Source organism: Meleagris gallopavo, chromosome 16, assembly GCF_905368555.1.
Source record: "Meleagris gallopavo chromosome 16, MGAL_WU_HG_1.1, whole genome shotgun sequence".
Taxonomy (NCBI): Eukaryota; Metazoa; Chordata; class Aves; order Galliformes; family Phasianidae; genus Meleagris; species Meleagris gallopavo.
This window is the reverse complement of record NC_139419.1, coordinates 7,611,057-7,627,373: the sequence shown is the minus strand read 5'-3', so window position 1 is coordinate 7,627,373 and position 16,317 is coordinate 7,611,057. Positions and strand designations below refer to the sequence as shown.

Sequence of the window (16,317 nt, the reverse complement as noted above, 5' to 3'; positions counted from 1 at the left end):
CTAGATTCTACAAGGACATTCAGATCAGAGCCAACAGATCTCACTATTTAACTCTTCACTTTCTGGAAGCCAGAGGGAAGCACCCATCCATACCTACAGGCACTGTACAAGCCATCCTATCTATCAAATGTAGTGCTCTTGAGCCCAACTCAGCTTCATACTGTTAGAAAGAAGCACAGCCATAAACCATGGGTGTGCTCTGTACTCAGAGACAGCAGTGACTGTGAAGGTACAGTGCTTTTTCTTGCTGATATGAAACCTCGGCCCCTAAAGCAGAAGCATGTATTTTTATTATCAAACGCACACTCTACTACCTAGTGTATGATGCACAGACACTGAGCTAGTAAGGCACCTCCTTTTCAAACTCAGGATTCAATAAATTGCTTCCCAGCTGTACCAGGAAGGACAAAAAATTACTTGTTTTTACAAAGATCAAGCATGGTTATGTGACTACTGCTAACATCATGTTTTCCATAAAGCAGATTTCAACTCTGCAGGACAGGAAGCAGAATTTGGGGAATTAAGTCCACAGAATTATTTAAGGGGAAAAACAACAACAACAACAAGAACTTCAATAATCCAGACTCTTAGCAGTTTTCAGAGTAATTTTACTCCCCTTCCTTCCCACACCAAAGCCAAGTTGTGCGGACGATCCTCACAAAATCTGAGTTGAAAGATCTTCCAGTTTCAACGGCACCAGAGTCACAGATCTAAACGTTGGGGGACAGCCTACCCATACTGTTCCACCTCAACTAAAGTCCAAATAATGTAGAAAAGATTTAGAATTGTTACTATTAACATTACTATTACAGTGTACTTCTGTAAGTTTTACTATTCCTCCCCACAAACACACTAAAAATAGCTCCAAGCTTTGCAAGAACAAACTGAAGTTATGAAGAAGCCACTTAGGAACAACAACAAAAAACCCAACAGCAAAACTCCTGGCTCCAAGCCCCTTAAAACACAAGTCTGCATCTGCTACTGTAATCAGTTTGTATGAGAAATACAGGGAAAACAGTCATAAGACAGGTAGTTGTAAAGTAACCAACCTACAGCCAAAACAAGAGGTTTTGCAGCAACAGCTCCCAGTCTGGAAGGGGAAGGTGTGACCAGAGCAGTCCATGGCACAGCTATGAATCCACACAAACCCAACTGGCTGGACTACTAGTGTCATCAGCAAATCACCCACGCTAAAAGCCAGAGAATGGAACAACTACTAAAAGCAAGACAAATGTAGGTGCTTTTTTAATGCAAAGCGGTAGTTTAATTATAGATGCAGCTTTCCAAAGAAGTTACTTGCTTAAAGAAGCAGAGGGAAAGGTGTAAAAACCCCAGCTGACTCTCAGTGGATCTCTTAGCCATTTTAATTTTTATCTCAGTGAGATCTACTCCACTACAGGAGTGTTTCATATTTTGCTAAGTTTTAAGAGAAAGAATGTGCGTTTAACCTCACAATCTCCAGTGCCCTCAAAAACTGCAGCTGTATTAAGAGAAATAGCAGTTATAACCAATACAACTAATATCTTTCCTTCAACAGGAATCCCTTAACATGTCATATATCAGTTTATTCAAAACAGGATTTACTTGGAAGCTTACCACTGCTCTCCATGTTTTGTTCAGCATTAGCGTAAGTACGAAGGAATTCTGCAAAAGCTCCATCTTGCTTCAGCAGCTCCTGGTAGGAGCCCATCTCAGAAATTTCTCCATCAGTCATTACCAGAATTGTATCCATTTGAGGCAGATAGTTCACTGCATGGGTTACTAAAACCCGTGTCTAAACAGCAAAAGAAAAAAAAAATATTCTAACATCTCAAACTAGCAAATACGATGATTAAGCTCCTGTTCTCACAGCTTTAATTCTGCGTATAATACAGTAAAAATTATGGACAGGCATGCAACATTTCAAAGGAAACAACTGTCCTTGTCTTTTGACTTTTCCTTCCCAGAATTTCGAATTAGAGAAACCAAAGTATTTCTTATTACAAAAACTAAGTAGTTTAGGATTTCTAAAAAAATAAAAAATAAATTAAAAAAATCTCAGAAGAATCCTTCTATTTTTTTCATGTTTAAAGCAAAGGTCTGGAGGTGAAATCTGTGCAACTTGGAATCATTTGAAATCAGCAAAGAAAAACAAATTGTTCCCCAAAGACAAGTTATTACATCATTACGTACTTTATTTTTCAAGATTCCTTTTGGTCCAATAACTTTTTCAAAAATATGTTTCCCGACGTGAGCATCAACAGCTGACAAAGGATCATCAAATAAATAGGTATCTGCATTACAGTAGACTGCTCGAGCAAGACTAACTCGCTGCTTCTGTCCTCCAGACAAATTCACACCCTGGGGAAAATAAGAAAATATCCTTTATTTACTCCTAAAAGATGATTCCTTGCAGTAGTGAAAGAAGCATAGTGCTTGTGAAATAGAAAAGCCATGGTAGATTTATGCAAACCAGAAAAAGTTTCAGCACTGAATAAACAAGATATTTATTACAAGTTATTCACTACTACAGCATGAACAACTACAGCCAAAATCCCCTTAGAAGGAAATCTATTAACATGTATCTGTCAATGAGGGGCTAGTAACCAAAAAAAGTATTGTTTACTAATCTTCCAAGACATACCTAATTCCGTGGATTCAGAGGCTAATTTTCCTCTCAGCCTCATTTCTACAGTGTTCCCCCAGTGTAATAAACAAACTCTGAGCAGGCACACCCTACAATTTTGTTTGGCCTTCTGACCAGACAAATTTCTTGTAAGGAAAATAAAGCTGCACACTTACCTGAATCTGGACTTGAGGCTGACAATTGGCAGCTATACCCCATCTAAAACTAGCCATCAGGCAGAGCACACATCTCTGTATATCCCTTCCTCTCCTCTGGAGGGCATCAGCTTAGCAGAATGCCAAGCAGGTACCTACACACACGGCTGGCTGTGTGTTTAAGGGACACTTGGTACTGCTTGTAAACCAGAGCACTCTAACATTTAGGCAAGTTTCTAAATATCACACTGCATACATTTTTGCAACCAAAAGCCAAAAAGAAAACCTGAACAAATTCTCCTACACACACTCCCCCTGAAGTATTTAGAAGTTTCTTTTCTTATTTCCACAAATGTTTATGCTCTGTGACCATGGCAACTCAGAACTGTTTTTTAAAAACAGGCTTTTTTTAAAATGCTTTTGCACTCGTAATTGAGAAAACATTTCCCCCCTTTGAGTGTTAAAGAAAATACATACTGTTCAAATTTGCCTCTTATTCCAGAGGATTTCTACTCTGAGTGTTTTCAACTCAACATAACTTTATTACCAAGTAGAATAGAAGTCATATGGCCTTATCTACAAGTAATAGCAGTGTTAGAGTGGGTATTTAAATACCTTTTCTCCTATTTCTGTTCTGTCTCCCATAGGAAGAATCTCTAAATCAGGCAAAAGTGCACAAGCCTCAATAACACGCTTGTACCGGCTCTCATTCATCTCTCTTCCAAAGATAATATTATCTTCTAAAGTTGCATTTTGGATCCAGGCTTGCTGAGGAACATAAGCAATCGAGCCCTGCAAAAAAATTAAAGTTCCTTATTCAGTAGTTAAGACAAAAAGACTGCTCACAAAGTCAAAGCACAGCAGGGCCTTGTGAGGCTGGCAGTGCTATGTATTTCACAAACAGCCTACGGTCACTTTGGAATGACACAGACAAATGTGTGCGCTTGGGGTAGCACCTCCTAAAATACGTTATTCTTTTACTCCTCTCTGCGAGTGAATGTGACAAAGTGTATTGGTGGAAAATAAAAGACTTCAAACAAAACATGACTCCCTAACATAAACTCAGAAGAAACATTTGTTTAGAGAATATTTACACAATTACTGGATGTTGAAAGTCATTACAGCTTTGCTCTTTCATCTAGCCATAAAGTATGTTCACTGTAAGACAATTTAATAGGGAATGTAAGAGTGTTTAACAAATGCATCCACGCCAAGAGATTTCTGCTAAAAGTAGGGGAAGTTGCTCTTATGTAAGAATGTCACTTCAAAGGGAAAGACTTGGCTGCTACAAAATAATTCGTTTTGAAGCACAGTTCTACCTTCTCTTGGCACTAATAATCAGTTGCTCAGCTCTTTCTTTGGTTTTTCCAGAACAATTTTGGAGGTGATCAAACAAGAAATTTTTTTATTTTATTTTTTTCAAATGCAACAGATTTGTTTTGTTCTTAAATTAAACAGCAGCTTCTCCCATGTTTGGATATCTCTGTATAGGGGGATAGGCATACCCTTTCCCCTTGCAACTTTCTGATGTCTAAGAAGGTATGACTTAATGTTGCTCCTCCTCATCCTGGAGTACGTGTAATAGGGTCTCTTTCCCCCATACCTGGCTGCCAACAAGACTCAACAGAATTTATCTTTGAGACTTCCACTATTCTGTCTATTTGGCTAACCCTGAAATTGACAAATTTAGAAGTTAATCCTTAGCAGAGTGTTAAATTTGGCTTGCCAGGAAATTGGGCCACATGTTGTTCATCTGAAAGGCTGTCTTCTTCATTTCACTTGCAAATTTGGAATCACTCAGGCAATACTCACAAATAGCCGAGCAATTTGTCAGACACGTCACACACCTTGACAACCACATAGCCTTCCTTTTTGTCCATCTCCCCCAGTAATGCAGACAGCAATGAAGACTTTCCACAGCCAACTTGACCAACAACAGCTATCAGGGAACCTTCAGGAACGGTGAAGTTAATGCTGAAATGAAGCGCACACAATTCAGCCTCACTTGCTGGCATATCCCAGTTGTTAAACAATCTACTGAACAGTCAGATGAAACACGAACTCACACTGCAAATGCTGACACAGCACAAGAATTTAAACCATTTGAAAATACAACCTTTCTTTCAGAAAGCACACAGCTTTTCTTTTAGATAGGAAATAGCATCTTCATGTGTAATCAGCCAAAAAGAAAAAAAGTCACTTCCAATTTTTCTCTTAAATGTTCTGTTAGCAGAAATGTAATACAAATCATTGCTCCTCAAACAGCATCCATGTCCCAAAGGACAGTGCAATTTAAGACCCAAGAAAGAGCAGCCAAAATTAAGGAAGGGTACAGAGCATAGGGAAGACATGGCACATAGTGCAAATGTAAAGGACATGGGATGAGGAAACAACCTAACTGCATCCTCTAGATGGAGCTCATCCCCATCTGCAGCCTGTAGCAAGAGCTTAAAATCTCTGAGGCTTCCCCCCTCCATTAAACCTTTTGCTACTCTTTTTTTTTTTTAAATTATGCAAGTATAAGCATATATTTGTTTTCCTGTTCCTTTAAGAAAACAAAGTCTTATGCATATAGACTTTCTAATCTAAATACAGATAATTTATGATGCAGAAAAACAACCAAGTAGAACAAAGGGTACCAATGCTTACCTATTCAGTGCAGGAGGGTCTGTTTTGGACCAGCTAAATGTTGCGTTCTTTACAACAATGCTTCCTTCAGCTGATGAACAGAAAATATGATTCTTCACAAATGTGAATGCAAAACTGTATGTTTTAGATTAAGCCACAGAAGAAAATTCAAGCACACCAAAGTAAATGTACGTAGCTACTTCTGTAGCAGAACAAAAACCCACTGCCTACCAAAAGCTTGTGTTCCGTTCAAAGCAGAATAATAAACATAAGAATAATTAGCATAACCTCATCAGAAGTTCTGAAGTTACATTTCTTCAATAATCAGGAGGTATGTGAACATCAACTATAAAAGATTCAACCATCTCTCTTTTTACCCAGAAACCCCACTGCAAAGTCAGTTCAAGAAGCTAGCAGCCTCAATATGAGCTGAGCTTTAAGGAAAAACATCAGCTGAACTGATCCTTCCACATGGAAAGTTAAGTTACCACAAAAATAACAAGGGAGATGAAATACCAACTAATTTTGACCAAAAGCATTGTTGAGAGAATCCCAGAATGATTTGGGTTGGATGGAACTTTAATGATCATCTAGTTTAAATCTCTGTACCATGGGCAGCAACTGCTTCCACTACAACAGCTTGCTCAGACAGGTTCAGCCTGGCCTTCTAGAGACCGACTTCTCATCCACAACCCCTCTGGGAAACTTTTTTCTTTTTCCTCCCTGTCTCTTTAGAGCAAGTCCAGAGGGTCCAAAATGTTGCCTGGTAGTGGTATCTATCAGTTTTCACAGTAACAACTGCAAATATATTATATCTAATACAATCAATTAGACAATAAATACTTAGCCTAAATATACATCTGAGTGAACACAATTACAAACCGTTATGGACAAAATTGCTTTAAGAATCCACTAAAGATTTGTGAGTGAAGTATTCACGGTCATCAGCTGAGAAAGGGGAGGAGATATTCCCCAAAGGAAGATGGAAGAAAAAAAACAAAGAAACAAAGTACAGGAGAATCAAGTGACTGAATTGACACAGTGCTCAGCTAACCACATGAGAGGAAGTGACACAGATTTCATTGTGTTTGTAAAAAGGAAGTAGAAAAATCATTTAGGAATAACTGATACAGTTAAGTCAAGCTTTGCTTGCAAGATAAAGGGCATTGGCTACTCAGTAAGTCTTCCTTCAAGCTCATTTACCTGCTGAACAGCTGTATATAACCAGAGCAGCTAAATATATGTGCTAGATACAGCAAAGCTCACAGTGATGTTTCTTGCACAAAATGAAGCGGAGGCACATGCCAGAAGTGGGACTTATACATCCTCTTTTAAAGGCATTGAAATGGTTTACAATTCCTTTTCTCCAAAACACTCTGTTCTGGGACAGTTAATTATCAACCTCTTAACTTTCAAATGAGTTAGAAACTTTCAGTTTTACAAGTCACTTCAATTGTGTCTGGATGCAATCATTCTGTATCTTGGACACAGAGGCTGGGGAGAGAAATAGCACCTGAGAACATGACAGAAACTCAATACAACTTTCATTTTTATAACATCCCTTCTCTGCTTACTGGCTGAAATTAATTGGTGAAATCCAGCAAAGTGCAGTATATTTGTTACAGAAAACAAAAGAGACACTGCAAAGCCACCAGAAATTTGGACAAGTTTTTTTTCAATAGCAAAAGAAACTCACCATTTGTAATGGGACCCCTGATTATGCTGTCTGGATCTAATTCTTCATGAGACAGGAACACCCGAAGGCGCTTCAAGGAGACACTAGCCTACATTAGAAAGAGATACAAAACTACTTTATATTCTGATACTATATTTAAGAACAGTATTTTACAGTATGTATATATTACATCATTACTACTCCTAGTCCCTCTTCTTAAAAAACCACCCTGTAGCTTCCTGAGTAGTCAAGTTTGTATTTTCTAGTCACAAGAAATATGAGTGATTTTGGGTACGCTCATCCACCACACTCAAGGTTGATAACTTTGCCTGTACAGCATTCAATATAGAGGAAATGCAAAATTTATTTTGAGGTGACTGAATTTCACCAGCAAATGTTATTTGAGCACACAACTATAGTCTTTCCAACCAGTGACACAGAAAAGCCCATCAATGAAATGAAATCTTACTTCTACTATGCTGCTGATAACCATAGGAAGTATGTTCAGTGGAAACCTGAGAATGTTGAATAAAGCTAGGGATACAAATGCCTTCTGAGCATCCAGGATATTGTTCTCATCCATTTTGACATACACAGCAAATGTGGACAAGGCAACCTGAAACACAAGGCATAATGGTTACGATTAGAGCAACACCTTTTTTAAGCCAGAGGTCTAAAATCAAAGAGCAACATTCTGATAAACTCTGAACTCCGGCAAACACCTCCCAAAACAAACATTTGATTTAAATATATTGTTGGGGGGGGAAAAAAAAAAAAAAAGTTGATGGTGCCTCTTGGAAAAGTTCTGAGAAGGAGTCCAGTGTTCATTTTCTGCACACAGTGAGGGGGAAGCCATAAATGTCCCAGGCTACCTGTGGTTGCACTACCTGAGAAGAGAAGGAAAGGAACGATTGCTAGGCTAGCCTTTGTGTCTGCTCTCCTTCACTTCTAAATCAATCACAGATCCCAGATGAGTAATGTACATGGGCTGAAAAGTTGGAAATATGCCAGTGCTAGCCCATTTTATATTCTGTAGGGACCACCACAACCCTAGATAGCAAAGTGCAGCCCTCTTTAACATGGATAGATTTTCTAAGAATTTTTAAATGTTACTGCGTTGCAAGACTTACATTACCTAAACAGTTCACAACAGAAAAACTTAACTTTCATTCTGAACAAGAAAATGACAATAAACCATTATTATCAAGATATACAAATAAAAGCCACACATAAATACATTCTTCAAAATTATGTTGATGAAATTATAATAAAACTAAAGCAAACTAAGTTAAGCCAAAGAAAAACAGCACAATCCTCCCTAATCACAATATGCCTATTCCTCTTACTCTGTCTTCTTTCATGACAACAACACTCATACCTCTGTATATAACAAGAAACTGACACAGCAAAACAAGGTTGTTTAACCACTGGTGACCTCCCTCCTACAAGGCATGAACTAATTAGCTAATTTATGTTTAAAATCTGACTGCTGTGAAGACAAGCCTTGTCCATCTTATGGTGGCTGACTCAGCTGCGCCTGGCACAGTAGTTTGTTTGTACAGTCCTAAGTTTGGACAATCATATCCCAGCGAGAAAGCCTTCCCACAGAGATCAAAAACACGACAGGAGCCAAAGAATAACTTCAGAAGCAGCATGTCTGCACTCCTGTGTTGTCAGCAACTAGTCTGAAATAGAACTTTATCAGCACAGACAGCACTATGGGAGGTACTGCACAATGAATAGTTTCCTGACAGCATTATTAAACAATGTGGTGAAGAGCCCTGGCCATTGAAACAGGAGAAGCAGAAGAGAAAGTATTTTGCATTTCAAAAGTGCTTTCAAGTAGGCATGCGCGTAATTCTTTAATCAGAAGTTTATAGGAGAACACTTATCACGGATAAAGATCTGGGAAACAGCACATTAAAACAGCAGCCTTGCAACAGTGACAAACCCTTGAGGTTCAGGCCTATTGCCACAACACACAACATGTACTGAAACAAAGCTGCTCATTAGGGGAATTTGTTTTCCCAGATTCTGCGGAACAGCATGAAGGAGTCCACCTGTACAGTTTTATTTAGAAACTTCGTTTAATAATATATTTATATTAAAACCATCTCAGACTTGTTATAGGAAAGCATTTGCTAAAGAATGCAGCTTATGTTTCCTAACCAGGACACTGCTTCTTCTGCCTTTCATCATGCCCAGAAAATAATGTAAACACTAAATGCTTGAAGGGAAGGAATTTGAGACTGGAAAGTACATTTAAACATCTTCAACTGGAACAGTACATATTTTATCCTAATGTAGTAATGGCTTCTATTTGCCTCGATGCAGAAGAGCAATGCCCCGTTGTTCTAATAGTGTTTGAGGCAATTTTGATGTGATCTCACTCCTCTCTCCCGTTCATTAGTTTGAATGTAAGCTAACCACAAACACAGCAGAGATGTTTCACATACCAAGAATATTTTTTAATAAGAAGAATTTAATGCAGTCCAAGACTATGCAATAGCTTTACCTCTCCACATTGTTCTTAAATAGATGTGGGGAGAACCCAGGCCAGAGGACGCTTCTTGCCCATTTGACCAAGGACCTGCTGCTTCCAGAAACATAGTGAAATAAGGAAGTTTTACTCTGCTGTCAGCCACAACTACCACCTGGAGGGTGCTGTGCACGTAGTAATCTTCTTAATCTGACAGTACTTTTAGTCTTAGGTCCCTTGAGTACAGCAGTAACAATAGTAAGGGAAGGCAAGAGGTTTTTATTTTTAAATAATCATCATCAACTTCTAGATGCATTCAACATGGATGTTATTAACATCCAAGTAAAACAGAAATGCCTTTACACAGGGAACTGAAGACGGAAGAGTTCAGTTTCTCACTACTGCAGAGGTAATTCCTACTTTCCCATTCATTAAAAAAAAAAAAAAAGTTCTCAAACGCTGTTTTGGAAAACATGATCAAAAAGAGGAGAATAGACATACAAAATTTGTTTCACTTACCAAAAAAGGAGCACAAACCCAAGTGAAGGTACCCACTGCAGCAAGGTAAGCAGATTTTTTTAGGACTTTGAGCTCTTTCTGTCTGATCTCCAATACCTTTTCTCTGAAGGCTAATTCCCAAGCATAAAGTTTTAGAACTTTAATCCCATTAAGAATTTCATTCATCAGCTTAATTCTGTTGTCTTTGCTCTTCATCTGTGCCACCTGAAAACAACAGCGCAATGAATAATTAGCAAGGCACAGTACTTGGCAGAACCACAAAGTTTTTAACTTTTATTTTGCAATGATGAAATTTGCCTCATAATCATCAAAAGCTTACGAACTTCCAAGCAAGAAATCTGAGACACAATCTTAACAAGCAAGTACGCAGAATCACTGCAATGCTTTACACCAATTAAAAGAATTATTCACACAACTGAAAATCTACTTTGCATCTAACCTCAGCCCAAACTTGTTTTTGCTTTATTTTCAGCACTATCAATGGCCTTCTCACGGTGTACTAATCAAAAAGCTTTCTATTCAGCAGTAAGATGACAGAACATTAGGGAGAATAATATCTTCGAAGAAAATATTTTAACAAGGGCTGAGCAAAACCTGAATCGATGTTCTGACTCAGCACCCAGCACAGTTTGCAGGCTTCCACCGAGACTGTTATCCTAGGCAGCTATTACCCATGACAGCATGGCTGTGTACTCGTACTTGTCCCGTGTAGGAACCAAATGCTGCAGGATATTACATTGAACACCTAGAGCTAAAAGGTTTCATTCAAATAAATTACCAACAGTTGAGGGAAACGTATTTAACTCAGTAATGAAGTTTTTACCAGAAAGCACGTAGTAAGTTTGTAGAAACAAGTCACAGTAGTATACGTTTCTTAAAATCATTGTCACATACACAGAAGCTTCTTACCTGATATGTTTTTGTTTTCATTGCCATCACAGCATTCACGGGAACAAGAAGAATCATGACAGCAACACCTGCCAGTACAGAAGGTCCTAAATTCTGAAGAGAAAAACCATCTGATTGTAAAAAAACAGTTTTCAATAAGTATTTAAGATGTTGAGTCAAACACTTATTGACAGTGACAAAACTAGCTCTGAAAGTTTTCTGAACAGCATTTGCTCTATTTTGCTTTAAATGCTCCACTGGCCTGAGCAACAGCTCTCTGCAGTCATGCAGGAAACAAGAAAAACAATGCTCACCTGCCACAATAAGTACAGTGCTAGTATCACCTGAAGAGGCGCAGACCAGATCATGTTTATATATGTAGCCAAGTCCATGAATCTCTGAGCATCCACAGACATTAGATTCACAATTTCACCCACAGTAGAAGTCTTTCTGGCAGAATTTGTGATAACAAGAGCCTGGGTGCAGATTTTTAAAATAAAGAATTAAATAAATAAATAAATAAATAAATAACATATCATGAAAAAAGGTCTACTTATTTGCTTCTCCTCCTCTAAATCATAAATGCTTTACAAAGCAACTAACTTTATAATTACAAGCAATTCCTTTCATGCTTCATATTCTACTCTGCATATCTAATACAAGTTGATGGAAGCATTTGGGTTGAATTAAAAATAGCAAGCAGGTATTTGTGGTTTGGGTTGGTTGGTGTTTTTATTGCTTGTAGGGGCAGAAAGGTTGCTTGCTTCCCTTTTTAACTCTAAAAAGTGGAACCTTCGCTTCTTGTCACACATTTTTCTCACAGAGCACCCAATCCAGAGCCTTCTAAAACGTTCCAGCTTACTGATGTAAGAGGTAAGATGAGGTAGTGCTGTCTGTTAATTCAGAGATGAAGGTGTAAATCACAGAATCATAGAATATGAATGTATATTAATTTTTGCACAAGTTGAAGCAGTTTCACCCCCAGTTTAAATGTGACAAGACTTCTTTGCCAGTGGGAAGAAAAGGGCACCAGAACTTCAACTAATTAATCTCAAAATTACTTCATTTCCAATCTTTGTATTTATAAGTCAGATACTCTTTTACTTCTATTAAGAGTTAAGAGATTCTGCTGGGCTGATTCCAAACTACTTGAGTTACTCAGACTTAAACAGTGCACTCACAAAATCACTGAAGGTATACTTATATACTGAAAGGAAGCACTTACCTTTCGATAGATTACACCAACAATAGCTGTTTTGAGCCTCATTCCAGTTACAAAACAAATATGAAAATACTGATGAAGAATCAATGTCTGAAGACATGCACAAACAAACAGCAGCCCTGTATAAAAGTAGCCTTGCCAGTTTGGGGCGCTTTTGTTATTTACGAAGTTGATTAGCAATCTGTGGAGAGAGGAATTAGCATTTTTGACTTATGCAACTCAAAAGGAAGTTTCAAGGTTACAATACGATTATTCCAAACATTCTGTGGGCCGTGCAAGCACCCAAAGCACAAGATTTAAATGAAACACTTAAGCTAACTTCTCAGCAACAGGACGCAATTTTATACTAGTACTCACTGCTAACAATGTACTTCACATCTTTTATGTACAGCATTCCCTGAGTGAAAAGTCTTATATTTCCTCCAGCAAACATGCAGTTACTTAGAGTTTTACTACTTCTCACCTCAAAGTAATACAATCTCTCCTACTGCTTTAGCCCAGTGTTGCAACACATGCTGTGACTTGTGGTTATAAAAATCTTTAGACTTCTGATTTCCACAGTCATCACTAGTAAGAAACAAAAACACTCTCTTGCAATTGTTGATTATGCTTTTGCCATGCTTTCTTCATGGTGGAAGGGAACCAAATAACATCAAACATTTGATACATGATGTTATAATTTGAAAACCAACTGATCAAAGTAATCTGTGTGCATGATAATTTGGATGATAGCTGCACCTGACTGATCCAGCTACAGGCAAAACAGTTTGGTAACTGACTGAAATATCAGCGTACTCAGAAACCTGTCTGCTTACTTTTAATTCAATAATAAAGTAAACAGGTCTTACTTCAAAATTTCTGGGCCTGCAAACATCAAGAGATCATGTGCTGCTTTAAACAGGAAGCTCATGAGAAAATATGGTCCAAAAGTTTTATATAACACCTTGGATAAAGATGCCTCAGAGCTCCTCTGAGATGGTTTTATAATCAAAGCTTCAGCCTCTTCCGTCACTTCACCATTGGAATCACTTGATTTTTGTTGCTTTTTGGACGAGTATAATATGTTCAAAGGTTGCCTGAAATAAGAGTTATAACACATTGAAAGTACACAATGCAACCTTTATACAAGTATAAAGCCAAATGGAAAAATGCACAGTATACAAATGAGACATTTATTTCAACTAGGCTGTTTAGCTTCTGATCCTAGCCAACTCATTGGCCTGTGCCTCTTGCATCATTCTTCATTTTAGCAACAGCAAGTGTCCCAGCAACAGAGACAGCCGTTCACCACAGTTCTTAATAGTGTAACCAGGTTTTATTGCCAATCAACCACCTTTTTAATTATACAGCCATAGCTAGATGAACAGGCATTCAGAAATGATCTTCCTCATATGGATAGCTAACATTTGTGGTCAATCTTTCCTATAGCAGTACAGGGGAATAAGAAACAGGGCTGTAATCTGCATTAAACTCAAAAAAAAAAAAAAAAAAGTGTTGTTATTCTAGGATTCAGTATACTGAACTTTCATTAAAATCAAGGCCTCATTGTACCACAGGAGTTAAAAAGTCGGCAGTCAGATTTATGCCAAGTCATCCCCAACGAGCTGAATACATCCATTCTACACATCTGGCTTATGTCAAACTACGTACTTCCGAACTTCTGAGGACAAGCTATATGTAAAAGTACACTGTGGAAACAAGCAAGTATTCTTCCTTCAATGAAAAGGTACTTCTATTTGATGAAGTAAGAGACGATGAAAGTAGAATGGAAACTGCAAGCATGCAGTCTTTCTAATTTTAGACATCTTGTTTAGGTGCTCAAGCTCCCTATACGGTCAAAGGAAAGAAAGAAGCTGCTCACTTTACACCTTGAATTCCTGAGGCTTCACTAACTATAGAGGGAGCTCAAGCTCCTATTTACATGGCTGAAGTTTGTGAGAAAACACTCCCTCCCAGGGGGATTAAAAACTCTTATACATTAAAAATTACAGTAATCAGCTTTAGAACATGAAGGTCTCATGCAAAACTTGGTGCAACTCCTCTTGAAAAAGAAACACAATCCAATTTGTTTCCTATCTTGTATGCATTAAAGGACAAATACGGAGTTGTCACTTTGAGCCTTACAGAAGCAGATTTAATAATACACGACAAACACTTCCAAGCAAGTGCCAAGTAACTTTAGTTTTTCAACCCTTACATCTCAGAGGAACTATCATATCCTCCGTAACACTCATCTATCCTAGACCCTGGATGGTCTCCCAACTACAGCAATACATAACCATGCTGGTCAGATCTGAGCACCAGTATGCTTTACCTTCCCTAGTATTCTCCAGCAGATACAACCACACAGTTACTTCCTCCTTCTTAGCATTTTAGAAATGCACAGAGAATCCATAAATATTTTAACAAAGTGGTTCTCAACCAATTAGTTTTCATTTCTTAATGAAAGCTTTATCAGTAATAGGATAATTAACTTACCTCTTGGTCTTTGCCCATTCTTTTGCCCAGTTTCTTGCCAAACCTGGCACTACCTCCTCAGATTTGTCCTCTTTGTTTAATGACCACAAATCCTTAGCTTCCAGAGGTCTCCGATAACCCTGAATCATCAATCTGCATGAGAAAGAATTAACACTATATAGTTGAGAATATTAGAGAAACATGGGCCTGGTAGAACCCTGAACTTCAGGAGATCAAACTTCCTGATGTTTAAGAAATTACTGGATAAGATCCCCTGGAAAACTATCCTTAGGGACAAAGGAATGGAGGAGTGTTGGCATCTCCTTAAGGATGTCCTTCTGAGAGCACAAGAGCTCTCCACCTCCCAGTACATGAAATCAAGCAAGGGAGGCAGGAGGCCATCATGGCTAAGCAAGGACCTGATGGTCAAACTGAGGGAAAAGAAAGAAATGCACAGGCAGTGGAATCAAGAAAGTGTGGCCTGAGATGCAGCTCTGACATGTAAAACTGAGATCAGGAAAGCGAAGGCACAGATGGAACTGAACCTTGCAAAAGATGCAAAAAGTAACAAGGGATTCTACAGCATGGTTTGGAAGAAAAAAATTTGAAAAACATATCAATTTAATCTGTTCACAAAACAGCCAGACAAAATAGCCAAAATAAGCATTACATGATTATCGTTAAATTAACTGAGAAAGCAGGATTCTAAGATATCATATAACTCTAACTGATGCTTTGTGTACTATGTTGGACTTACCCAGTGATCCACCAGAAGGTGATTCTTGACAGGAAAGATGCACTGAACTCTGGACACGGTTTCTAAAGGAGAGAAAAAGAAATCAATCCACATATAAACATAACTGATACAGAGAAATCAGAAACAAATCAACCAGAAAAGATGCTTCTGAATTATTGCTTTCCTTCCAAAAATATTAAATTTGTCATTTATGCTGTTTAGAACTTGTTTAAAACAAACAAACAAGAAAAAACAGCAAAGTCCAGCTTTGTGGATTTCACAAAAATAGAATAACACTCTATCAATAAGACATAAATAGTTGATGGAATGTTATAAAACAGCATAAGCTTATCTATATTAATGCAAGGAATGTTATCATGAAAGCACAAGTGTGTTATTTGGTTACAGTTAGTGTCATTAAAGAAGAGCTCAACTGCACTGTTCTGGTACATAAGGGCTAAGATTCCATCAAAACAAACACACAAGTAATAACTGAAAAGCAAAACAAAGAGTAATCAAACATCCCAAAACAAACCCCAAAAGCCCTGCATCTCATTCACCAACACATATGGGAAACAATATATCCAGACCTACAAATGCACACAGCCAGCTCATGTCCTAGACCCAGATCAATGGCTGTCTTTTTAAACTCTTCTGGTTAATATCCTCTCTTAATCTGATTGGATTAAAATAATAGAGAATCCAGAAGAATCTCAAAAGGCACAAAGTGATTTACTACACAAATTCCAGTGGAGACCCTTCTTCACTACCCTGAACACTGCCTACACGATGCTAAAAACAGCCATTCCCTTGGCACACAATCCACTATGGTTTTAATCAACAATAATTGGAGCAACTATTGTATATCCATCTACAGAACTCACCAAGCATCACTACAAAACCACAATTAAAACAGGAGAGCCAAGTTTTTCCCCAAGATTTGCATTTTTCAA

General features: G+C 38.0%; 1 protein-coding gene across 5 annotated transcripts in view; it reads right to left on the bottom strand.

Moving 5' to 3' along the window:
* ABCC1 (ATP binding cassette subfamily C member 1 (ABCC1 blood group)) overlaps positions 1–16,317 on the bottom strand; it is a 46,091-nt gene that overhangs the window by 14,156 nt on the left and 15,618 nt on the right. For 4 of the 5 annotated variants that reach the window (XM_085237127.1, XM_085237128.1, XM_085237124.1 and 1 more), the window contains exons 6-19: positions 15,386–15,447; positions 14,650–14,781; positions 13,020–13,247; positions 12,175–12,352; positions 11,264–11,425; positions 10,971–11,063; positions 10,062–10,265; positions 7,533–7,679; positions 7,085–7,172; positions 5,410–5,479; positions 4,608–4,734; positions 3,376–3,552; positions 2,173–2,340; positions 1,597–1,774 (exon numbers count right to left, since the gene is read on the bottom strand). In XM_085237127.1, coding sequence (XP_085093253.1) covers positions 1,597–1,774; positions 2,173–2,340; positions 3,376–3,552; positions 4,608–4,734; positions 5,410–5,479; positions 7,085–7,172; positions 7,533–7,679; positions 10,062–10,265; positions 10,971–11,063; positions 11,264–11,425; positions 12,175–12,352; positions 13,020–13,247; positions 14,650–14,781; positions 15,386–15,447 — 2,014 coding nt within the window. The remainder of the gene's footprint in view (positions 1–1,596; positions 1,775–2,172; positions 2,341–3,375; positions 3,553–4,607; positions 4,735–5,409; positions 5,480–7,084; positions 7,173–7,532; positions 7,680–10,061; positions 10,266–10,970; positions 11,064–11,263; positions 11,426–12,174; positions 12,353–13,019; positions 13,248–14,649; positions 14,782–15,385; positions 15,448–16,317) is intronic. The other variant, XM_085237126.1, reaches the window with a different exon arrangement.